This window comes from Gossypium raimondii, chromosome 8 (assembly GCF_025698545.1).
Source record: "Gossypium raimondii isolate GPD5lz chromosome 8, ASM2569854v1, whole genome shotgun sequence".
Classification (NCBI taxonomy): Eukaryota; Viridiplantae; Streptophyta; class Magnoliopsida; order Malvales; family Malvaceae; genus Gossypium; species Gossypium raimondii.
In genome coordinates, this window is record NC_068572.1 from 57,054,124 (window position 1) to 57,079,996 (window position 25,873).

Consider the following 25,873-nt stretch of genomic DNA (forward strand, 5'->3'; position numbering starts at 1 on the left):
TGATATTTATAAAATTAAAAATAAAATTATATTCAAATAACAATCTTATTAATAAAACGATAATAATATATTATATGAATGTTTATATTTTATTTAATATTATTTACATTAATCTCATAGTGTAGTCATATATATGTATTAATAATCTTTTTTTGAACAGATGTTAACATTTAAATTTTTGTAATGTTATATAAATATTTTAATCGAGTAACTAATTGTTTTATAATTATTCAATTATAAATATAATTAAATGAATTGAGTAATTAACTTGTTTTTAGTATTGAGAGGAGAGAGAGAACAAGCACTTCTGCAACTAAACCATAAAAAATATATACGCTATAATTATTTTAGAGAATGAAAAAGTGTAAGGGCATAAATGTCCAAGGGGGTCGTCAGTTCATTCACTGAAACTTCCAGCTCCACCCAACTTTTGGTGCATTACTGAGTCAATCTCACCATAATGGCAACAAAATCACGATTGAAAGAGAAAAAGCCTCCAGTTCTGTGAAATCCAAAGGATAGAGCCTTTCTCAGTCAATATGTCTGTAGGTAGCAATGGGAATTTAGTGTCTAATAACAAACATTAAAATATGCATGGGCCACAATAACACATTAATTTCTAGGTCAACAAATGAGCTGATGATTTCTCTCACAAACAGCTATTTCCTCAAATTTATGTTTTGGAATTTAAAGGTATCATGAAATTGATTGGAGTTTGAATTTGGTAAGTTTGAACTAGATTTAAAATTTGGAGATTCATATTTAGTTTGAGCTCAATTAAGTTTGAATTGAACTCGAAATATAATTGAGTTATTTAAACTAGAACTTGATTAAATTTGTTTCTTCAATTTATATATTTAAGCTTAATTGAGTATGAGCTTATTTCATGTACATATTTTTTATTTAAATAATGAACGTATTTTAAAGATAGTATAACAAAAAAAGGGCAAATTACATATAAAAGCCCTTTTTTTAAAAAATTATCGAAATGGGCCCGGTAAATAATTATATATTGGAATGACCCTATTTCACCGAAAGCGCGTCCTCGTTAGCGCGATGTTAGGGGACGTGGCAGGAAAACGAGTCCCTAAGGAAGCGTTTTGCCTACATGGACAGAAATCGCTCCCTTAAGGGCGCGCTTTATGTCCGAGTAGGCAAAATGCTTCCTCAAGGACGCATTTTGCCCGCGTCTCCTGCGTAGTGGGTTTTTGGTTTAGGGTTAGGGTTAGGGTTAGGGTTTTGGTGTTTTAAAGTTTAGGGTTTTAGAGAAAAAAAATTAAATAAATAAGGGATTAGGGTTTAGGGCTTGTCAATTAAATTAATTATAAATTTTTCAGAACTGGATTAGTTTTCGTGTTTATTATTTTTTAAGAAAAAATCAATTAAATTAAGGTTTAAGGTGTAACAACCCGGTTTTGACCCTAATCGGAATAGTGGTTTCGGGACCACAAATCTGAATTAGAAAAATATTTTTATATATTTTTTCTGTGTTTATTATGTGTGAATTTACTAGTGTGAAAATTTCGGTGCTTTAATTTACGCGTTTGAGTGTCGATTAAATAAAAGGATTAAATCGCGTAAAATAAAAATGTAGTGGTTAAATATGAAAGTGCCTAATTGTTGTTGTCTTTATAATTTAGAGGTTTTATTATGCAATTAGCCCACTATGTAAGTTAGTGGATGGCAAAGGACTAATGTAACCTTATTATATATGTTTTATATATATATTAGTAAAGGTTAATATAGTAAATTAACAATAAGGTTAATATATGTATAATATAACAAATTAAAATGCCATGTTCTTCATCTTTTGGCCGAATTGGAGAGAAAATAAAAGGGTTTAAAGCTTATTTCACTCGGCACTTTCAAGCTTTGATTAAGGTATGGATTTTGTTCGGTTTTTGATGATTTTTTTGTTTTAGAGATCGTTGCTTTGTGTTCTTCAAAACCCATGTTTTAATTTTGTGAATTATTGATGATTTTGAAATGTGCCATTGATGAATGCTTAGACTTTGTGATAGTTGATGATGAAAAATGAAAGATATGTGATAGATTAATATGTTTTGTATTGGAATTTTTAGTGAAATTGAGTAAATAGGGCTAAATTGTGAAATTAAATTTTTGGGGGACTAAAATGTGAAATAAATGCAATGTGTGGACTTGTATGAGAACCATGAATATTCGGCCCTTGTGTGGTATGGGCAAATTTTGTATAAATTGTGTTTTATGCAATAGGGAGTAAATTGCAAAAAGTGAAAATATTAGGGGCAAAATAGTAATTTGCCAAATTATGTGTTTTTGGATTAAATTGAATGTGTTAATAAATAAATTATCTTATTTTGAATATATTTAGATCGAAAACCAAAGAAATTGGAGTTAGATCGGGGAAAAGCCAAATTAGTCGAATAATCGTCCGACTTCGATTTTTCATCGTCCGAGGTAAGTCTATTAGCTATTTAATTTTTATTAAATTAGTTTATATGTATGAATATCAAATGTATTTATGTCGAGTTAAAATTTAAAAGTATATAAATCGAATGGAAAGTATGAAAATTATGTATATATATATGTGTTAGGTTCGAATGAGTATGAATACACAAATATATATACATCAATGCCCTTGTAAATAATTTAGATATGGAACTATATATATAGGTATGTGATGTATTGAACATAGGTATGTATATATGTGAATAAAGTTTGAATTTAGTTAATGTTGTTTGTTATATATGTTTACATGATGTTGAATAGATATATAAAGATGTATATATATGTATGTGTATCAAATATTGGTATAAGTTGGATTGAATAAGCATGTATATATATGAATAAATACTTATATATATTGAGTATAAGTAAGAAATTATATGTATATATATGTGTTAATTTTCGAATATGTATATGTATAAATAAGTATAATCTTTGAGTTTGATTAATGGTATATATTGTATACACTTTAATAATTTTGAATGAATGTCTCTGTGGGAATTGAAGAATATACATGTATATTTTCGAATAAGTTCTGAACATATTTCAAGGTTTAAATGTTAAGTATATTTATATATATGGAAATATCGAATAGGTAATAATATAAATATATAGTTATTTTGTATAAGTGTAAGTATATGAGTTAAAATATAATGTATGAGTTGTATATATATGTATTAGTTAATGTATATTTGAGTTTTATAAGTTAAAATAAATTGCATAGATTCTATTTATATATATATTTAGCGAATATATATATATGCTGAATTTTATAAGTTGGATGAAATTTAATAGATTACATGTATGTTAGCGAATGTATGTATTGAACTCGATAAGTTGAAATTAATCACATGAATTATATGTATGTAGTTAATGTTTGCTTTGAGTTTTATAAGTTGAAGCTTATAATATAGAAGAAAATATGTATAATATTCGAATGCAGGTATTGAGTTCTATGAACCGAATTTAATGATATGAACTATAGAGATGTTATTCAAATGTATGTTTGCTACGAAGATTGGAATAATAATTCGATTCTTGCTGAGATACAATTATTGAAAAGATTTATATGAGATATAAAGAATATCTAGATTTTCTTATAAAGAATTTTGTGAAAGACCAATTTCATACCCGTGGTATTCAGGCTCGATGCTTAGCGGATGTAGTGCCAGTGAATTAATTCAGACTTTAAGTCTAGCAGGCTACGTGCCGGTGATCTGAATCAGGTTATAAACCTAGCAGGCTACGTGCCGATGATCTGAATCAGGTTATAAACCTAGCGAGGCTACGTCTTGGTGATCCGAATCGAGCTATAAGCCTAGCGAGGCTAAGTCTTAGTGAATATGTTAAATTAAGTGATTATATGCATGTGATATATATATATAAATGATTTTGGGTTATATATATAATGAATAAATATATGAATACTTATTTATATGTATTCGATGAGCTTATAAATGTTTGGATCTATGTGTTTAGTGAGTAAGTACATATATTGGTTGCTATGAAATTGTTGAATATACATGTATGAAATCGGCACATGTGGATTAGAAGTATAAATGTGCATTTGATTCATGTAGTTGATAAGTTAAAAATATAAGCTTTTGACATATGTATTTGGAAGATCATAGATATGCATTCATGAAATGAAAATGATAAGTATATTTGGAATTTGTATATGCAATTAATGATTGTGTACGTAACTTGATTATAAGCATATAATGATTTTTCATATGTTCGTTTATATGTATTCTAGATATGCTATAAACTTACTAAGCTATAAAAGCTTACTTTGATTGTTCTTGTTCATTTGTTTTATAGATTTTGGAGACGCGTTCGAGCTCGGGGATCATCGACATAGTCATCACACTATCGACTTCTTTTGGTATTTTGTTAAAAATTTGAACTCGATCTTATGGCATGTATAGGTTTGAGTATATTTTGGTTAGATTTGGATTGTAAAATATATAAATAGTCATGCGAAAATGGTTTAATTTCTATGTTTGTGATCAGTTTGATTATAAAAATGGTTGTGTTTGTTAGGTAATGCTTCGTAACCCTAATTCGGCGACGAATACGGGTTAGGGGTGTTACATAAGGTTACTAATTTAATTAAAAATTTTAAAAATTAGTACAATGGCTCCTGATAAAATAATTTCGAGTTGACGTTTCTGAGTAAACAGTGTCAAAAACGCTTTAAGCAAGATGCTTTGTCAGTAGAAGTACTGAAAAAAGCTCCCATGTGGACGCGCTTTTGCTATAGTGGCTCCTGATAAAAGCTCCCACGTGGACGCATGGATTCACTATTCATTGATATTTTCCCTAATTTTTAGCAAATTAAAACTAGTATTGATTAGCGTACCCCAAGAAATAGTTATAAATAAGAAAAAAATTGAAATAAAAGAATGGATTTAAACAAATCCAAACAAACCATCAAATCCAAATCAAAATTATGGGTTTCTTTTTGGAGAGCAAAAAGAAATGAAGAAAATAAAGAAGAAATGAAAGAGTGAAAACACTAAAGAAAGAAAAGAATGGTTAAGAAGGTTTCAAACATAGAAAGAAGATTAAAATGAATAAAAAGATGCCAACTATCTTCTCTTTCATATCAATCATTTTTAATATTTAAATAAAGTATTTTACTTTTGCTAACTAAGAAATAGTTACCACTCATGATTTCTTCTTCTTTTCAAATTTCAATTTTGTTTATTACATCTAAATAATCCAAATTAAATAATTATCCACATTGTAAGTTAAATGTAAATTCAATCATTCTATAGAATTACAATTAGTAGTCTAAGTATATCATAACAATAAATTGATTTTTTTTTGGAAAAACTTGAGGGACTTTAAAGACCCTTTAGCCTTAATTTTACATCATAGTTAAAAATTTCAATGCATATGTTATACTCAAAGAATTTGATCCGAAAACCAATTTTTTTTAAAACAAAAGGCAAATTAAATTAAAACTAAAGTTTATATGTCATAAAAAATTCTGAACAAAGTAAAGCATTTCTACAAGAATAATTCTTTGCTTTCAAAGTAAATTTTGTTCTTTTCTTGGAAATTAGGCAATTACTTTGGATGGGTCTTAATCATGCCATGAATACATGGACAACAGTCCACAATCATACGAAATTGTTATCTATATATTCTTATATATCTAATTGGTCCATCAATTGAGTTTAACGATTGATTATAAATAAGGAAAAATTTTCCCTCAGATTGTATAAGTTAAAGCAAAAAAAATTTAGAGAGGCTAAAAAGGATAGAAATTGAAGATGAGTGAACGTATTAGTGTTGTTATTTACTATGATGGTGAGGTTTGCCACACCGAGAATGGTGTTATTTTTTTATCGGAGAATACAGTGCAACTGTTTTTTTATTCAAAACAACGTATTCAAAACAAATATTCAACATATTGCCTTATTTAAAAGAATTTATATTATATTAAAAATGTAAAAGTAAATTTCTATTTTAGTACATGAAATAATATAGAAGAATTTCTATTTTATTACATCAAATAATATCAAAATATTCAAAATGTTGGTACAAATATATTAAAATAAAAATCAATCTCCGTGCCCGCCGGATTCAATGCCACATGGCGGCCATCGACGGTTACGCGCTGGATTCCTCCTTTGTCCAGCTTCCGGAGAGGTTGTGGTTGCTCCGGCGGGGATTCTGGTTCCTCCGGTAGGGTATCTAGTTGTCGGTGTTGGGACGATAAGCCACCTTGATAGAATAGTGACTGTGGAGGTGTTTGTATCACCAACGACGAAGCTGTTTGAAACCTATACGGTGACGGGGATTGGTAAAAAGAAGAGCTCTCCGACGGCCCCTCTTGCGATCCCTCGTGCGACGCTGGCCTATACATCGATGGTCCACTCGGCGTAACGAAAAATAGAGATGATTCGAGCCATGAACTCCAACCTGCCATAGGACTCGAAAAAGGAAGCATATAAGGGTTAGGATACATAAAAGAGTTATGATGCGCACCTGACATCATCTGAAAAGGCTGTGCAGTGGGTATTGTCGGTTGAACTGCTGGGTCGGGTGACTGTGTTGGTGCTCTTGCTGGGTCTGGTGATTGAATGGCTGCTGATGATGGGCCGGGTGAATGTTTGGGCCTCGTTGATGGGCCTGCGTCGTCGTCCCTTCATCTTGGATTTAAAGGGCCACGTCGTTCCCTTTGGACACGTAATTGTCGCTGCCTCTCCTATGCTGACAGTAAATACGGGTTGCCATGGATCCTAAACCATGACATGTATTTCGACACGCACGCTAACTCTAGAACGATGATCGGTTCCAGAGTAGGTATATAATCATATCGATCTTCCCACATTTAGATGTAGTATGACCAGAGTCTCGGTCAATCCGTATGCAATTGCCGTAGGTCAATTTTGTGCTGATCATCAAACACCTCAGGTGTCACGAGAATTGTTTGTCGGAATCTAAATTGCCGTAATACTCTGTCTGACTGGTGCATCTCCACGGTCGCATAGTTGACCAACGCGACTTTTACGTGCCAAGCGTTTGGATTTTGGAAGACTCATCTGGAATTACTGCCCGAATTGCCGGATCCTCGTATGGTGTCCATTCTAACTATATGAACATGATGGAAATATTAGTTATATACATAATACATAATACATAATACTAAATACTAAATACCAATTGACTAACTCATGATGGAAATATCAATTTTATTTAATACTTACTTGTGCTTCCGGCTTTTGGTCTAATAGAAGCTGTATACCTTCAAGACAGCTAGGTAATCCAACATAACTTGCCGAATGGTTCCACCTAATTAAATAAATTTTTAGCATACTATTATAATTTAAATCTACATAATAATTGTAAAATCTAATATAAAATTTACCGCGTTATGAGTGAGAATGTATATGGGTGGTCTATTCGAGGACGTAAAAATGGAAAACGAAATCGTGCCTATGACTGCAGTAGTGACAGACAACCTCCGATTTTCGCTTTATTCGATCGCGTCGCCCCGCACATCTCCCGGTACAGTGTTGCCAACACGGCCGACCCCCAATTCAATTCACCGGCTACTCTAAAATCAATGAGTTTCGGCAGCCATCTTAGATGTACGAGGTTCCGTGACAGGTCTGGCATCAGATAACCTCTAATTATCTGAAGAATATATGCCTGAGCATATCAGATTCTTTCTAGTTCGGTTGAATCATCATCTGGATCCGGGAATGTGTCTCGTAACCAGCCCATCTCGATCCGACCTCCGTTAATATTCTCCGGAATAGCGCCCAAAAGCTCGTAGCATACGCTCCCCAATCACCAGATTTAAGAGACCTGGTGACTGGGTACCCGTCCACCGGTAATCCTAATTGCAGATTCACATCTTTCAAAGTGATAGTGCACTCTCCACACGGAAGATGAAATGTGTGCGTCTCGGGTCTCCACCTCTCAATCAACGCACTGATAAGTTTCGGGTCCAACTTGCATCCTCGGCCTATCGTCGTCACGTGCCAAAAACCCGCTTCCCGCAGGTAATTCTCTACCAACGGTGACAGTGGACCATGCATATTACGGATATAGCATTGCAATATCCGATCTACAGACTTTTATAACAAATAATAAATTAATAATTATTTAAAATTGCATAAATAAAAAAAATTTAAATAAAATTTAAAATTAATTTTAACACTTACCATTTTCATTTGTTCGACGGATATGTGCTTGTCATCAAGACGAATCAATTCTCCGGCCATTGCTAAATTCGTATAAATTTTTACTATTTAAACAAAAATTTTAAAAAATAAAATTTAAATTTTTTAAAAATAATTAAAAAATTAAAGCTCTTTTAAATAGGGATTTGAGAGAAATTTGAGAGGAAATTGAGAGCAAATTGAGAGGAAATTGAGAGGAAATTAGAGAAAGGGTTTATTTGTGAAAAAAATAAAAGGGTGGGGGGTTTTATAGTTTTTTTTTACCGTTGTGGGGGTCACCAACGGTAAAAAAAGTAGCCGTTGCTACTGTTCACGCATGGCCAAAACGTGTCCCCAGGGGAGCGCTTACGTGGCAGGAAAACGCGTCCTTGAGGGTGCGCTTTGTTGCCACGTAGGCAAAACGCTTTCTTGAGAAAACGTTTTCCTGCCACGTCCCCTGACATCGCGCTGACGTGGATGTGCTTTTGGGGAATTGGGCCAATCCAGTAATTAATTTATTACCGGGTCCATTTCGGTAAATTTTTTAAAAATTGGGATTTTTTTAGTGTTTTGCCCCCAAAAAATTATAAACAAAAAATTCGTGTTTGAAAGTATAAAAAAATATTTAAAATGAAATAGAGGTTTACAAGCAAAAAAAGGAAAAAGAAAATGGAGTTGATGATGAAATTTCAAGAAAAAAAAACTTTTTAACCAAAAAAGAAAAAAGAAAGAAAGAAATAAATGCATTTACCTGCCAATGGAAAAGAGAAAGTGAGATGGGAAAGAAAAGTAAACAACAAAAGTGGGAAGGAAAAGAGGAAGATGAAAATAAATTAAGGTTAAACAAGTTGGATTAGGCTCGCTCAAGTTGCTCGAATAAAATATTAAAATATTTAAATTTAGCTAGTTTGATAGTTTGAGTACGAGTTAAATAAAAAATTTATCAAACCAAAAATTTGAGTTTTTTCAAGTTGAATTCAAAATTTACCAAATTCGAATATTTTTAGGACTACAATTGAAAATGAAGGTAGGAATGTAATTGAGCTAAACCAAGCTTGACTAGTGGTAAGCTCGAGCTTGAGCTCAATTCAGAACTTGAGGCTTGATATTCAACTTGAGCTAGATAAAGTATAATTTTCTAAGCTCGAGATACAATCAAGCTACTGGAGTTTGACCTTGATTATGCTCGTTTATTCAACTTGTATATTCAAACTAGATTTTAGTAGTATCAGGGACCCTTTCCCCTTCAAAGTATTGCTCCATCTTGGCCCACCAACCTTGAAAATTAGATCTATCGAACTTGGGACAATTCAGCTTAAAAACGTAAGGGCTGCCAACTACTATGCCCCCTTGAATCGAACTAGATCCCATCTCGTCTAAAGGAATGAAAGATGCATGAGCAATAGTACTAATAGGAGAAAACCCTAGTAAAGCATCCTAAGAATACATTTTCCCTTATTTAAAGGACCCGGTTTCCCAAATATTGCTCAAAAAGAGCTTTCATCTTAGTTTAAGTTCTACTTAAAAGTCTTCCTAGAAACTTGCCAAATGTGTTTCCAACTTTCTATCCAAGTCAGTTTGCAATTTAGAAAGTTCTTGTTGCAATTGACTCACCTATTTCTGAGAACAAGTGGTAACACCATCACCCACCATGGAGAATTGAGAGGCTCTAATACCTTGGTTACAATAGAAAGAATTAACAACAAAAGAAGGGGAAAATGAGAGAGAAAAGAGAGAAGAAAGACCTGAGAATTTTCTGAATATTTCCTTAATTCCTATAGCCTTTTCTCATGTTGGTCTAATAACTCAATGAAACACTTCATTTCATTTAATCCACTTCATAACCAAAACTCACTATTTCATTATCTCTTATTAACAAATTTTAACTAACTTTTGATTCTACAACATCAGTCACCAACCCCTTCCTCCCCCCTTTCTCTCTTTCTTTATTCTTCCTTCTTCCTTTTCAATCTCTCTTTCACTTTCACCCATCCTCTCTCCCTTTCTTTTTTCATTATTGTTTGTTCCATCTCCCCCCACCATTTCCCTTTCTTGGCTTTTACTAGATCTTGCTCCCTCATTTGCTAGCCTTCCATCATTTTTTAGCATGATGAAGTCCTTTTTTTTTGGAAAAATAAATCTTTCTTGAGTCAATATTGATTTGGTTGCCTCAGTTAGCGGAGACCCCCTTTTTAGAGTTTGTGGTAGCTCACTTTTGCCTACATCTAGTTTCATGATTTTTATCAATCTATGAAGCCTTGTTGGAGTCACGAATGGGAAGAACAATGCATTATTATTGGATACAACGTATCAATTTGGGGAGTTTTGATTTGGTGGTTGAAGCCCACTAAAGAGGCTTGTGTTTGTGATGTTCATGTTTTGGTTGCATTTCTTTTGTTCCAATGGGTTCTTGTCAAGTGATTTTTCCTCGGTATGGCTTGAGTTTTAGTCAAGTTATCATATTGTTTTTTTATATGTATTGCTAAAGGGTTTTCCCATTGTACAGTACAAGACCTTTATGGTTCTCTATCTTTGATTGTAAGATCGTATAAATAAAAAAATCCTTTTGAACTAAAAAAAGAGTTATATATAGTGCTACTATTTTCTTGGCTTCTTCAAAAAGAAATAGAGTCCACCATATTTTTCCTAAATTGGTACACTTGCTTACTAGTAAAGGTGTTCCATATCTTTATAAGAGTTTATCATTTAATTAGTGGTCCAAATTAACCATTTTGAAAAGTAAAAGAGACACATAGATATCTATAATTTTGTAAAAATTTCATGAGTGAATAACCAACCTCAGAATTTTAATAAGAATAGTTTTCACAAAGAGAGAAAGTTAGAGAACACCTAAATTGTCAAATCTTTGGCATTGTTGGTTTTGGATCACTGAATCCCAATCATGGATTGCCGATAATCCAAATTGATTGGCTGAGCGTTTTAGTGAAGATTGAAGAAATCTAAAAAATTTGCAAATCAGAACACTAAAAAGACGAGGATGATGAAAAAAGAGCTCTGGTAATTGTTTTATCATTACAATTTTAAAAAAGTAATTATTTCATTTAAAAATTTCTTTAATTTATGTACAATAAAATTATCTTTAAATTTTTAAAGCAAAATTATTTTATTTCTATTTTTGACTATTTTATTTAAAATATTATAATTTTTATAATTACATTCATAAAAATTAATCCTTTTATCAATACATTTATATTACTAATTAAATGTAAATATATATTATAAATTATAAAAAAATATATAAATCGTATTTAGTCCCATTAAATAAACCAAAAAATCATATTCGTTGTTATAAAATGATACAAATAAAATTACTTAGGTTAGAAACAATTAATAATTTGTGTTCCCATATTCGTTCCTTGTACTTGTACTGAATGGAGCCGCATTTTAGGTAATTTTGGTTTGAAGGACCGAGTTGCAGGCATCGGCTTCTGGTGTGTTTGGTTTTGGTCCACCAATAAATATGGGTGATGGGTGATTATTTAATGCAAAAGGGCTATCAAACAGAAAACAATGGCAATGACAATGTGGCATGTTTCCCCAACACCATCTCTGATCTTCCACATGGAAGTTTCGCAGATCAACGGTTCCAGTTTTCAACTAATTCTGCAGACAAACCACTTGAAATTAGAACGTCCACAAGTGTCTTTTTCTTCCTTTTTGAAAAATAAAGCATCAATCTTTGAATCTTTTTCTAATGAAGACAAAGATGGTGCTAAGAACCAATAACTTGAAGTAAGCTAGTTAGCTGATATCATCAAATCCCATAAAGAAACAAATCTTAAAAATCCCATTTCTCTCTCCTTTCTTGAGGCTCATCAGTCCAATATGGAAAAGTTGCTCCTTTGCATATAATCTGCAATCCCACAAGCAAAAATCCACGACGAAAATGTTAAAAATCAAAGATATGCAAACTATAAGAATGGATCTAATTTGTTTAAATAACAGCAAGCAAAGATAAACACAATAAGAAGGTGAATAGTTTCTTTGTTACATCGAGGCAAAGTCTCTTCTCCATGAAAAAGTACCCATTTCCACTACAGAAGGATATTTGGTTCATAAGAATAACCATTGATCTGCAAGCCAAAGTCTTTGGCGTGTACCTTATGGTTACCTTACCACTGCAAAGTGCTAAACAGAAAAAAATACCCTTTATAGAAGAATACCCCATGAAGTTAAGATAGATGTAAGAGTACATGTACATCATACTATACGCACCCGATAACAATAGAAAAACAAGCAGACATAGTAAGAATCATCTTGTTTTTGTTGATTTTATGATATAGTAGAAACTTTAGATGGCAAACTACTTTGAAACCGAGAGAGAATCCATTTGTTTTCCGTTTCTTTTGTATAGTCGTTAATTTATTGCCGATGCAGCATCATCAAGATTCTCACTTTCAAGGAACTTTGGGAATGAAATTAGGAAGAGAAGAAAGGGGAGCGGGGGGTTGAAGAGAGTACGTTACTATAATTACCATTCACCACCGTGCATTTGCATGTGAATCTTGAAGATGCTACACCTGCAAACAACGACTGTCCATCTATCCTAATATCCACGAAATAGAAGAGAATATATTACATGTATAGGGTTTATATCAAAGGAGACTATATATAGACAGGAAAGGGAGAAATGAAACATTGGAGTTTGGCCAAGTCATGAGAAACGTTCGGCAGAAAAAATGGAAAATGAATAGGTTTATTCTTTTATTTCAGGGTTAATATACTTTTCCACTTGTGCTTAGTTAGCACTAAACATTTTTTTCTTTTTCTTTTCTTCTTTTTACTTCAGTTACTTGAATTTGGATTATGTCACGTATCTCTACAACTCTACAGTAATGCCTTTAAAAACTCTTAACGTGACACTAGCAATCAATAAAAAGACGATACGTGTTATGATATGATGTCGTCATAAGTATTTTTATATTAGTTGTCAGTGCTATGTCAACAAACTTTAATGGCATTACTATGGAGGTACTGAAGTGTATAACGAAATTTAAGTTAATGTATTAGTTAGGTAGAAAAAAATTTAGGTACCAAGTAGGTACAAGTGGACAAATTAGAGGGCAAAATGTATATTATTCCTTTATTTTAACATGAGAGGAGCAATAGGACGAGCATGTGTCACTAAAAAGATGTCTTATTTCAATCATTCTAAGAAAGATAGAGTTTTGAGATGGACTCCAGTGTTCCTGAATTCCTACAAGTCGAAAGTAAATTATAGGATCACTGAACCTTTTGCTCTGTGACACTTTCCAATGCTTTAATCAATGTTTGATTTAGAGGCCCTTTTCTAAGTCTTTTGTTAAAGGTATTTTGATTGAGCACATGGTTCTTACCTTAGCCTCGGGCTTCTTTCTTACCTTATACATAGGGATGTGATCTAGGGCTTAGAGGGGACCAGTGGTCGTGCTTGTGCCTGTTCCAATCCTTTGCTAGTATCTTTCTTTTAAGCTTGCTACTTGCCTTTTGTCAAAGTTGCATTGCCTTACTTATTTTGTATTATGTGTGTCTGCTAAGGTTTTGGTCGTGTGACTCATTGATTACTTCAGGCCCTTATTTTTTTTGTTGGTCGATATAACAATATACATCTCTTGAAGGTGAGGAATTTCAAGTAAGTGTAAGGGCATGACTTGTTTTTGAAAAGAGTTGATTAAGTTGGCTGGGTGATTAAATTGTATTCTTGAGGGGTTTTGTGAACTATCCCTTGAGGGGTTTTAATGTATTATTTCCTTAGGCATGTTTATGAATTGTACCCTTAAAGATTTTCATGGGCTATCTATTGGGAGATTTTCATGTATCATCCCTCGGCAAGTTGTAATGATTATCCAGTGAGATTTTTATGAACTATTCTCTAAGGCTTTGCTTGGTAGAGCAAAAATAAAATTGGAAGGATGAAAAATTGAAGGGATAAAATCTAGAAGGATGGAAATCATAATTTTTCTTTCCTAGGAAAGATAGAAAAATGGAAAGAAAAAGTAATTTTCTTTCCATACATTGCTTGGTAGAGTTGAAAAAGGAAAGGAAAGAAAATAAAACATTTGAAAAATACATAATTTTGAACTAAGAAATCTCTCTCATTTTCTCTTTTCTCATCTTTCCAATTTGGAAGAATTAGTTTTTATGTATTAGGATAAATCATCATCTCTCCTATTTTTTCTCTCTCGCTTTTCTTCCTAACCAAGCACACTCAAAATTTATTTTCTTTCCACTTTTCCTCTCCCTTCTTCCATCCCTCCACTTTTTCACTCAACCAAACACACCCTAAGAAATTAAATTTGAAATGAATATGGCAAATTTGAGCATCTTATTATGCAGTCTTCTAACATCGTATGGCTTTAAGTGTCTTCACTATACAAGTAATTTTCTTTTCAGAATTTTGATTAAGCATTTGTACCTTTTGTCTTCCCCTATTTTTAAGATTTCTCATCTTCCTTCGACTTTTTGTTAACTTGATTGTAATGGCTAGTGAATGGTTCATAGATATTAAAAATGAGGATGGCTAATTGATTCACTCAATTAGAATCTCGTTTCTTTCCTAATTAATATGAACTAATGGTAGCCAAACATTAATCTAAATACTTATTAATTAACTAAATCAAATACATTTTGTCACACCCCAACATTGGTGGATTCGAGAAAAAAAGCAAGTAGGCATGCATGTTACCTGTATTGGCGCACTATGGTAGCATAGTCTACCATTTTACAGACTTTTGGCAAACTAAAGTTTGGTGCATAAAGTATCCGCCTGTGGAAGTATCTAAGGATTTCATCTCGAGGTATTCTTCATTTAAAGAAAGAGTACGACAAATGAATAGTACACCTCAGAGTTTTGGCTAAGCATGAAGTGCCTACTAAGTATATAAGAGAAAGTTGTAGGAGAATAAAGTGTCTTTAAGACCACGCCACATACGAATTACTGCCAGGGGTATGATACGCTTGATTTGCTCAAACATTGTGCAAGCGGGTCTTGTAATGAGATTGGTTAAGAGTCAACTGAATAGACTTTACTAGTCAAACAATATCTGTATTCAAATTTCCTTTTTGTATTTTTCTTGATTTTGGTAGGGAACATTTCAGATAATCTTTCTTTCCATCTATTCTACGTTCTGGTTCTTCTTCCTAAACATAAACAATTTATTCTTCTTCGTTAAGACCAAAAACTAAGATTTTTGGTTTAATCAATGAATGTTTCAATCTCCTGTAAGTTCTATAACTCTAGATGTTGAAAATTTTAAAGAATAAGGATATTATAAGGCATAAGAAAAATAGAGTGTGAGTGGAAGGCCTTGTATGGGGTCGCATGAAATTGATATGTTGGTAAACTGTCTGTAAATGGGGTTTTAATGGAAGTTCTATGATCTTTTAAGTAGTTGTTGTTGCTGGTTCGGGTAGGACTATTAGAATAAGAAAATGGAAAGTAAAGAAAAAAAAGAAGGTTAAAAGAACATAAAAGAAAAAAATTTAAATTACATAAAATGAAAAAAATATGAGGATCGATTTGTATAAATTAATCTAAAATTTTGTTTGAAATGATGATTTAACATGCCATATCAGTTTACTGTTACACCGTTAACCGCGATTAACGGCTCAGTGACTAAAATGTTACAATTTGATAATATAAGTAACTAAAATGTAACATTTTAAATATAAATAACTAAAATACAAGTTGAGGTAAACAAAAATAACTATTTTAATTGTTTACCCAAAAGAAATCCATAAATGAATTTTTTTTCGAAATATGTAGTTTATCCTTTATAAATTTTTATTAAAAGAAATTTGGTTATTTTGAGAAGAGAGGGGCAATTAGGAAGCAAAAATTTATGAAAGTAAAACAAAGTAATAGTAATGGTGCATGGTCGTGTCTCGTCAGGCAAAAGCTCGGCCCTGAATTTTGTATTTTTGTTTCTGCCTCAAAAAAATTTCTCCTTTTTAACTTCTTATATTTTGTTGAGATGGCATAGCCTCTAAATTAAAAAGGTTAATTAATTATTCTTTTCATTTATTTAGTATATTATCGTTGATGTTTTTAATCAAACATATTTTTCATAGCAGACTCTTGTGGCGGATTCCCCTACCACTCTTATTTTGGCTTCTTCTCCAACTGTTGCCTATTTTTACCCCCTTTACTTTATTCTGGAAATTTTTCTTCTTCATAGGGTAAGCCACAAATCCTTCTTTGTATTAAATTTCTTTTTGTCTCTTAATTTTCCAACGTCGGTTGCTTTCTATTTCTCTTTCTTCAAGTTTTTAGCTCAGGTTTCCAGTGAATCCTTGGGGTTTGAAATGTTTTTATTTGAGGGCTAAGATTTTAACCTGCTGCATTTAATTTGATCTGGGTTTGCTTTTATTTTTGCAGCTAAGCTGGATGACAGTGGAAAAATATTCAATTATTTTGGGTTAAAGTTTGGTTTTTTTTAAGGAAAAACTTGGGTGTTGAAAGCTGGAGTTCTGGTGATTGAAGGCGATTGGGCCGCTATCAAATCGGGTCAGTGTTAGTTAACAAATAATTCCCCTGGCTTTTATATTGCTCTTAGAGTTGGTCTGTAATTTCTGCAAGGATTTTGTTTATTCTTTTTAGCTTTGCATTGTGTGCTTTGAAGATATTTTATATGCTCTATGTTATGGTCACTCTTGTTATAAAGATTGGATATTGTAATGAATTCTAGCGTAGTTAGGGGCATTTGGCTAGAGAATCCCTAAAAGAGTGAGTAAGACCACGTTTAGAAATGAATTTCAGCAGAATTCTGGGGGTTTTATTGCCCATTATGTTATGGAATTGAATAGGACTGAGGGTTTTTGGCTGTTTGACACAATAGCCTCACCTGACCTTTGTGATAAATTAAATCTTCAGTATAGAATTGCACGATCCTTCGGTTTATCACAGAGTTCTTCCCTCACAAACAACAATTTTTTCTAATGTTTTTACGTGAGACGGTTTTATTTATTGGTAAAAGAAAGATCTTTGAAATGTACGTAGAGTTATTTGTGCCATTTTGTGGAACATTTCCACTTTAGAAGACCTTATAGGCACATCTTTTCTGCATAAAGACAAGGCATCGATTGATAGACAGGGATCTACCTGTAGGAATTGAGGTATTAGTTTGCTGGTGAGTGTTAACTTGGCCCTGTAAAAAACATCTGAATGTCAGTTATACGAACATTTTACTGAAAAACAAGATTCTTCTGTGCGAGTGTTACCCTTGTTATTGACCTGTGGGCAAGCAAAAGATGCTTTACTCATACTTTCTAAACGTTTTTTTCTTTGAATTTATCAGAAAATTTAAGATACTTGATTTTTATATCTATCTGCCAGATACGATTCATCCTCCTCCCTCCTTCCCCCATGTTGTTACAAAGTTGGAACTAGTGTGCTTATCTCATTTCTGCTGGTCTTAATGAACTATGCCTTGTTTTTGTTTTCCATTTTCTCAGCAATATGTTTTGCAGCTGTCATCTGAGTTCACCTGCTCCATTCTTTTACAAGGTTGTCCAGCTTAGTTTGCTGTCTTCTGCACTTGTTATTCATAGTAGGTCATTTGTTGAGTGTTCTATTGATGTGTGGTTCGACTCATGTCTTCATTTATGGCCTGGCTTAACTACTAGTAATCTTTCTTCTTCATGAAGAAGGAAACCTAGGCTGATTGGTGCTCGTAGAATACTGGATTCTCAAATTTAGATGTTATGGCACTTGTTTAAGAATCCATCAATGCTAATTGTGGTTATCAGATCATGCACTATCTGTGTCCTGTACTTGGACTAGATGAAATTAAGGCAGAAGAGCTGCCTCATCTTTTATATATTATTGTCTGCAAAGCGATGGGGCTTAATTGGCCTGTGGCAAAGTTTCGTCTAGACAGTAATGTTCTAGTATGGCTTGTTCTAGTTTTGAATGGGGCTTTGTTGAATTATGGTTTAATGATTGTTTTTTCTTTGTCAAATCCCAAGTGTGTGTATATTTCTTCAGTTGTTAATTTTACCTGTTGCTTTGTTAGACTTTGAAATACTTAGAGTAGGAACATTGGCTTTGTTTCAGGGTTACTTGTGTTATGATTTAGGCGAGTTACCCTCTGGTGTCATCTCTCAGTATGAACAACCAATACGGTGAAGATAAAGTAAGTCATTGAGTCTTGGTGATTCTCTAGACCATTAAAAAAATTGCATAGTTTTGAACATGCAGTGTTTTGTACAGGATGAAGCAACTGTCATGGGGTTTGAAGTGCCAAGATCACCAGATTCAAGTTATAATAATGTATACCCTGGGAACGAAGATGAAGCACGTGACCCACCAGTTGTCCCTCCTCACCTGCATCGTACCTTGCTTAGGTACCCTGCTAGCGTGAACACATCCGGGAATCTTCCCTTGCCTGAAAACGTGATTCTAAATCATCTTTACATTGAAAACCGAGAACCACCAAGATCTGTGGTGGCACTTGGGTTCACTCAACGCTTTCGTGCAAAATATGTTACTGTTGTGCTATACAAACCAGTTCCAAGAAGGGGAAGTAGCAATACTTAATGCATGAATCAAGAGTAGACCTTGATTGGGTTGGTTGTTTGCCTTTGTGATGCAATTAGTTGCAATAGATTCGAATACAGAAATAGCAGAAAGAAGTATTTATTGGTTTCGGAGCAGTTGATGGCTTGGAGGTTTTCCATTGAACCTTAAGTCAACACTTATCGATTACATTTAGAGTTGTTCTACATATATATATATATATATATATAAAGCTCTCTTTATTCTTTTAGACTGGTATGTGTGGTGTTGTGAGCTTGTTAGCTGCCTAAGTAAGGTACTAAAAGCTCTTGTATTTGTGGGGCATTTAATCAAAGGGATCATTCATTTTGATGGGCATGCGTGCCATAGTTGTCGAATTCACCAATTTAAATGTACTGAGACCGGATCTTATGGAGATTGAATAAAAGAAAAGTAAAATACTTGATGACCAGAGCTGTCGTGGGTGAAGTCTTGCCCAAGATTTTTCAGTCCGACGTAAAAAATAAAAAGGAATTAAGTTATTACAAAAATAATAAATAGAAAGAGTAATATTTCGAAATAATTTAGAATAAACTCAAGATGAGATTTTCAGTATTTTCATCTTTAGATGTCGAAATTCATCACAGATTGAATAACAATTTCAAACCACCAGTAAATTAATTGTAAAAATAATTCAACAACTTCGCTTTATGTTTTAAAGACATTGTTGTAATTATTAGAATAAAAAACAATTATGATTATTAGAAAGCAATTACAAATCAATTTGCTATACTATTCTAAATACCCAACACTTTCCTTACAAATATGTCTTTTTACACATGTTTTGGTGTATGAGTTAGCAATAAACTAATTTGATTAGTAATATTTAGCCACTCTCATGACTTATTTTGAAAAATGTATTATTTTTACAAGACTCGTTGCTCATCTTTCTAATTTCAACTTTATATTTGTACTAACTATCTTTTATTTTCTTATGTAATAAATAAGTTTTTCATCATATTATTCAAATAGTAATCAAATGAAGTATTTTCAAATCTCATAGTTGTATTAAAATTAGCTAAAAAATAATGCCAAAATTTTATTGAATCCGAAAACATAAACTCTAAAAGAAGAGTTGTATTCCAACTTACCTCTATAGAAATAATATAAAATATTAAATATAATAAAATCCTAAAAGATAGTGAAATGATTATATGCAACTGTGATTTCGTGTCATTCCTATCCTTTCCCAATAAGAGAATAACAAATCAGAATTTTCTTCCTGATTTTCAACATTTTTAGTTAGATTTGAATTTTTTCAGGAAGAAAATTCTGATTTGTCATTCTCCTATTGGGAATGGAAAAAGATAACATTGATTCTAAATTTATGAAATATAATACAAACTAGCTTTTAAATTAGAAATAGTATTGATCCAAAATGGCTCTTTTGGCTTGTATTCTAAACACAAATTGTACTCGTCAAAAATAGATAAAAATCACCGAAGTTAATGGTGGCCCCAAATTGTGATAAGCTCAATTATGTCATTACTAAACCACAATCAAGTGACAACCGGCAATCGTTTGGTCAAAATATATTTATTTGTTAGTTGACGATATGCATTTGAGATGTACTTGGTGTACTAAAACCAAACAATGTTCCCACATGTATATTATTTGGGAAATGCATAAGTCAAATGACATCTCTGCGTGATGTTATTATATGAATCATATACCTCATACTTTGTGGCTCCTCGACATAAACTTGAGCTGGATTCTCATCATCAACACCTTACTTGCAATGCCTAGCTAATTGATGAAATTACATCATTAAACCCGGATTCTTTTGTTTTCCTTTAATGCGGCTATAATCCATGGTCTTGGTTTAAAGAGGATGTTCCAATCATCCTTGCTTGTAGCTAAATGTTTGTAACACAAACTTAATTCGATGGAGTAATAAAGGAGTTGTGGATACCAATACCGAATTCCACATAAAATTTTAGCCCATAAAACCTTCATTTATCTAAAAACTTGTAGGAAAATTTCGGATTTATTAAATCTTTTCCAATAATGTGTATTAATATATGGATAGACATAAAATCTAGCAACCTTTATCCATTTCCTACAAAGCAATCTCACACTCTTCAATTAAACATCTATTAATGGAGCTTTTATTAATATAAACGCCACATTAATATCTTCCATCTTATCCTATTAAGCCATGATCAGCACAGTGTCTCAAATGTGTTTATTTATTTATTTATATATATATATATATATATTAAATTTATACCCTCTAATTTCAACTGCTAGAAGCCCTATTGTGGAATATTATTAAACACTAGTTCTTAAAGAAAGATGCAAACAAAAACTAAGTCATAAAATAATACTCCCCAAACAAACTCTCAGAGCCTGTGAAAGGGTAAACAATGAGCTATATCATAGACTTTCTGTCTGCATCGATAAACCATGAGGAGAAAAGAAAACTCCAGTTGATGCAATATTAAGAGCAAAAGAAATTACAAAAACCAGTTGACCTAAGCACAAGTATGAGATTGTGGGCTTTTTTTAAAACGAAGAAACATTTTTCAACTTCCTTTTTGTCATTATATTTCCCTTAATAGCAAATGATTTGACTTCGGAGATTGAAATAAAAATTTTGTTCAAATGATTTGATATGCAAATGGCAAGGCGTTGAATTTTGCAGAAGCTTGGCAGGGTTACATAAAGCTACTTCATTGGGAAGCTAGGTCAAGTAGTGTTGGACATGTATCCTTTCACATTTGGATTAAAGCATTATTGTTCCTGTTTTGAGAATTTATTTACCTAATTATAACTTGGTCAAACATATTTATGTAGGATCTGCCGGGCTTCTCTCCCTTTGGTCAAATAATCATAAACAAATATGTTCCCTCGGGAGACTATGAGGTAAGCCTCTACTTCCACTTGTTCTGGGAAACAACTTGGTTTGCTTAGCGTCATCCCTTAAATTTGATCTCTAATTGTAAGATTGTATTAATACCTGAATAGAATATAAAATTATTTAGAAATATATTTTATTAAATTATTCTTAATATACATATAAATAATTTCATTTTCTAGCAAATTAATTTCATGTATCTTCTCTCAAATAAATAAATTGGAATTGAGACTACTTTTGATCCCTAAAACATGTTATTTATTATGGTTTAAGGGTAAATTTGATCAAAATAATTAAAAAAGTAGATTATTATAAAAGTAATAGAATAAATTAAATATTATTTTTCTTAATTTATAATAATAAATAAATATAGTTGAAATGCTATTTGAAGAAATATCAAAGAATTAGAGAATTTGATTCATTAGTTTTTATTACGTATTCATTTTGATTTAGGTAAAATGAATCAAAGTCATTAAAAATAAGGACGAAGTCATCTGAAGTGTTGCATTATTAATGGAATATTTGATATCCAAATGGGGGAATCTTATGTTGAGACCTCAAAATACCGTGTAAAAGGTTACAATTTTTAAAATTAAATACACTTAAAATGTTATCTCTTAAAAATTATTATATAACAGCCGATTGAGTCTTAGCTCGATTGGCATGGGCATTGTTGCCAATGCAGTAGGACGTGGGTTTGAATGGGCTGAGATGTATTATCTTCCTATTTATGAGTTGGGGAGGAACTATGGGTAGTTCGAAGTATTGTATCAAAAAAAACAGATATGATCAGAACCTATAATGAGATTATTAAATAAAAAATTATTACATAACAAAACAAAGATAAAACCGGTTAATCTTGAGTAATATATATATATAATCTCAAGGAGAAAAAGAAAAAAGAAAAGAAAAGAAAAGTAGAAGTCAAAGACTAGAATTATTAGCAATAAGTTGTAGATTGATATTTTGAAGGAAGTGTGATGGTTGTGGAGTTGTTAACAGGTGGAATAAAAAGCAAATAAGAAATCAATGAAACGTCGAGTAAAAAAAATATTACCAAATCTCAATATAAAACAATGATTTAAGTTGGTAAAATGAACATGATGAATTTGATAAACCAATTGAGTATTTCGTAATATGAGTTAAGTAAGAATTATGAAACCCTAAATTTCTTTAATTTCAAATCTTTACCCAGTTTTATTTAACAAATAAATTTAAACCAAAATTTTAGCTTATTATATATATTTAAGAACCTCTATCAAAAAATACTCCTATGGCAAGATATTTTGGAAGTCAAAAGGTTTTATGACTACCATGAATTTCATTTTCTTCCTGTATTCAGCAAACCATCATTCAGTTGATAAATATATTTTAACCAAAAATATCTCTGTGTTTATATTCAAATATCTATGAAAAGAAATTAAAAATTACAGAATCAAAAGTACTCAGATTCTTGCTTTAAACCATATATACAAAATTATGATAAATTCCTTATGTTAAGGTCAGAATCTTCCCAGTTTACTAGTTTAAATTTCAGCAGGACCACAAATGACGAAACCACATCTTAATCAATTTGTATTCTATGTAGCAACTTTGCCCTTTCACTCCAACGCACTCCATCTCTTCCAGGGTGAATGTTAATTATAATGTTCTCTCCACCATATAACAACTTGAAAAATGATGTAATCATCATTGATTATTGTTGATTAATTAAGCAACTGGTTAGCTCTTAATACTTGTCTAATTGATCCTTTGCCATATACGACGAGACTTTTCTATTGCTGATGCGGCGAAGAGGATTCTTAACTGTTGGGAATCTCCATTAGCTCTTTAAACAGCTCCTAAAATGTCAACGCCAATCATGTATAAATACCACCCACGTTTCCTTTAATCCAAACAACAATTCCACGAAGCAGAACCAGCTTTCTTTTCAAGACTTTCCCTAGAAAAAAGAAGAAGAAAATGAGTGACATTGAGGGATCCCCAGGAAGCTCCATGCATGGAGTTACTGGAAGAGAACCAACTTTTGCATTATCAGTAGCTTCACCTATGGTTCCAACTGATACAACAGCTAAATTCGACTTACCAGTGGATTCTGAGCACAAAGCTAAAGTGTTCAAGCTTTTCTCTTTTGCTAATCCCCACATGAGGACTTTTCACTTGTCCTGGATCTCCTTCTTCACTTGCTTCGTCTCCACTTTTGCTGCAGCACCCCTTGTCCCCATCATCCGTGACAATCTAAACTTAAAGAAACAAGATATTGGGAATGCTGGCGTTGCTTCTGTTTCGGGAAGTATATTTTCAAGGCTAGTAATGGGCGCCGTTTGTGACCTTTTGGGACCTCGTTACGGTTGCGCCTTTTTGATCATGTTATCGGCTCCAACCGTCTTTTGCATGTCGTTTGTTTCGGACAGCGGAGGTTATATCGCAGTTCGGTTTATGATCGGATTCTCCCTTGCTACATTCGTGTCCTGCCAATACTGGATGAGCACAATGTTTAACAGCAAGATTATAGGGCTGGTCAATGGAACAGCAGCGGGATGGGGTAACATGGGAGGAGGTGCAACTCAGCTTTTGATGCCCTTAGTTTATGATATCATTCGACGACTTGGATCTACACCATTCACTGCCTGGAGAATCGCTTTCTTCATTCCTGGATGCCTTCATATCATCATGGGGATCTTGGTCTTAACACTTGGCCAGGACTTGCCTGATGGAAACCTTAGTAGTCTGCAAAAGAAGGGTGATGTTGCAAAAGATAAATTCGGCAAAGTAAGTTTAATTATTATATATATATATATATATATATATTTCCAAATAAAGCCAATTTTCATCATGTCAATTCTTTGCTAAAGAATAGTATGCTTTCATTTCAGGTGCTATGGTATGCCGTCACAAATTACAGGACCTGGATCTTTGTTCTTCTCTATGGCTACTCCATGGGAGTTGAATTGTCAACTGATAATGTCATTGCTGAATACTTTTACGACAGGTAAGTCAAATACTACAACTACAATATATATGCATATATCTTTACAGAAAAAAATCAAACAATAAGAGTAAAATTAATCGACTACAATGTCAATGAACAGGTTTAATCTCAAACTACACACAGCAGGGATAATTGCCGCCACCTTTGGCATGGCAAACCTTGTTGCTCGTCCCTTTGGTGGTTACGCTTCTGACAAAGCAGCCCAATTATTTGGCATGAGAGGCAGGCTTTGGGTTCTATGGATCTTACAAACTTTAGGAGGTGTCTTCTGTATCTGGCTAGGCCGTGCCAATTCTCTTCCCATTGCTGTCCTGGCAATGATCCTCTTCTCCATCGGAGCTCAAGCCGCATGCGGCGCCACGTTCGGCATCATCCCCTTCATTTCACGACGATCCTTGGGAATCATTTCGGGTCTAACCGGTGCCGGTGGGAACTTCGGGTCCGGATTGACACAATTAATTTTCTTCTCAACATCGAGATTTTCGACCGCATCTGGTCTTTCATGGATGGGAGCCATGATAGTGGCTTGCACTCTTCCAGTGACATTGGTGCATTTCCCTCAATGGGGCAGCATGTTCTTCCCACCAACCAAAGATGTCGTCAAATCCACCGAAGAACATTACTACTCTTCGGAGTGGAATGAGGACGAAAAGAAAAAGGGTATGCACTCGGCGAGTCTCAAGTTCGCCGAGAACAGCCGGTCGGAACGTGGAAAGCGCGTGGCCTCAGCACCAACCCCGCCTAATACAACCCCTTCCCATGTTTAAGTAAATTATAATAAGTGTTTTTCTTTTTTCTTGTTGAATAAGAAGAAGGTCTTCACTTTTTTAACGCAAGCCTTAGATGAAACTGGAACCAGATATTATAATATCCGAAACAAAAAAAAAAGATTCCAAATGTTGATGTTGGCAATGAAGAAGCTAATCAAAATCGGAATTGTTTGAATTTTCAATGTAAGATCTCCGGATATTAAAATAGTTTATATTCCAACTGTCTTTGATTGTAAAACCTAACTTGAATTAAATCCTAACTTTGATTCTAAATGGGTTCCCACACTTTAAATCATTTTAATTACATCTTCAAACTATCAAGGTTACATCCTTCCAATATTACTAAAATCATTAATTTAACCGTTAAATGAGATGTAAAATCTTATTTTACTTTTAAAACTTAAACAGTAACGTTGTACTTTTCAAAAATTTTATTTTAAAGTATGCTACATAAAATTTGATATGTAATTTAATGATTAAATTAACAAATTTAATAATTAAAAATTTTAATTAATATAATATTGATAGTTT

General features: G+C 32.8%; 2 protein-coding genes across 3 annotated transcripts; both read left to right on the top strand.

The window, feature by feature from the left end:
* Positions 1-16,009: 16,009 nt before the first annotated feature.
* On the top strand, positions 16,010-19,035 carry LOC105792406 (SNF1-related protein kinase regulatory subunit beta-3). Of its 2 annotated transcripts, XM_052620334.1 has the most exons (6): positions 16,010-16,166; positions 16,242-16,346; positions 16,546-16,674; positions 17,622-17,673; positions 18,223-18,301; positions 18,379-19,035. In XM_052620334.1, the coding sequence occupies exons 5-6, from the start codon at positions 18,275-18,277 to the stop codon at positions 18,703-18,705; spliced, it is 354 nt and encodes a 117-aa protein (XP_052476294.1). In that variant the 5' UTR covers positions 16,010-16,166; positions 16,242-16,346; positions 16,546-16,674; positions 17,622-17,673; positions 18,223-18,274; the 3' UTR covers positions 18,706-19,035. The 2 variants fall into 2 exon arrangements, with proteins under 2 accessions (XP_052476294.1, XP_012476439.1); XM_012620985.2 differs by lacking the exon at positions 17,622-17,673 and having other exon boundaries at positions 16,011-16,166.
* Positions 19,036-23,467: 4,432 nt separating this feature from the next.
* Positions 23,468-25,524, top strand: LOC105792409 (high-affinity nitrate transporter 2.1). Its single transcript, XM_012620989.2, has 3 exons — positions 23,468-24,352; positions 24,457-24,572; positions 24,673-25,524. Exons 1-3 carry the CDS (start codon positions 23,543-23,545, stop codon positions 25,337-25,339), a joined length of 1,593 nt encoding a protein of 530 aa, XP_012476443.1. The 5' UTR covers positions 23,468-23,542; the 3' UTR covers positions 25,340-25,524.
* The last annotated feature ends 349 nt before the right edge of the window (positions 25,525-25,873 follow it).

Bases quoted from the DNA above. Each gene is read 5' to 3' on its own strand.
- LOC105792406 (XM_052620334.1), top strand. From the start codon at position 18,275: ATGAACAACCAATACGGTGAAGATAAA. The intron at 18,302-18,378 runs GTAAGTCATTGA...TGTTTTGTACAG, and splicing joins ACCAATACGGTGAAGATAAA to GATGAAGCAACTGTCATGGG.
- LOC105792409 (XM_012620989.2), top strand. From the start codon at position 23,543: ATGAGTGACATTGAGGGATCCCCAGGAAGCTCCATGCATGGAGTTACT. The intron at 24,353-24,456 runs GTAAGTTTAATT...CTTTCATTTCAG, and splicing joins CAAAAGATAAATTCGGCAAA to GTGCTATGGTATGCCGTCAC. The intron at 24,573-24,672 runs GTAAGTCAAATA...GTCAATGAACAG, and splicing joins GCTGAATACTTTTACGACAG to GTTTAATCTCAAACTACACA.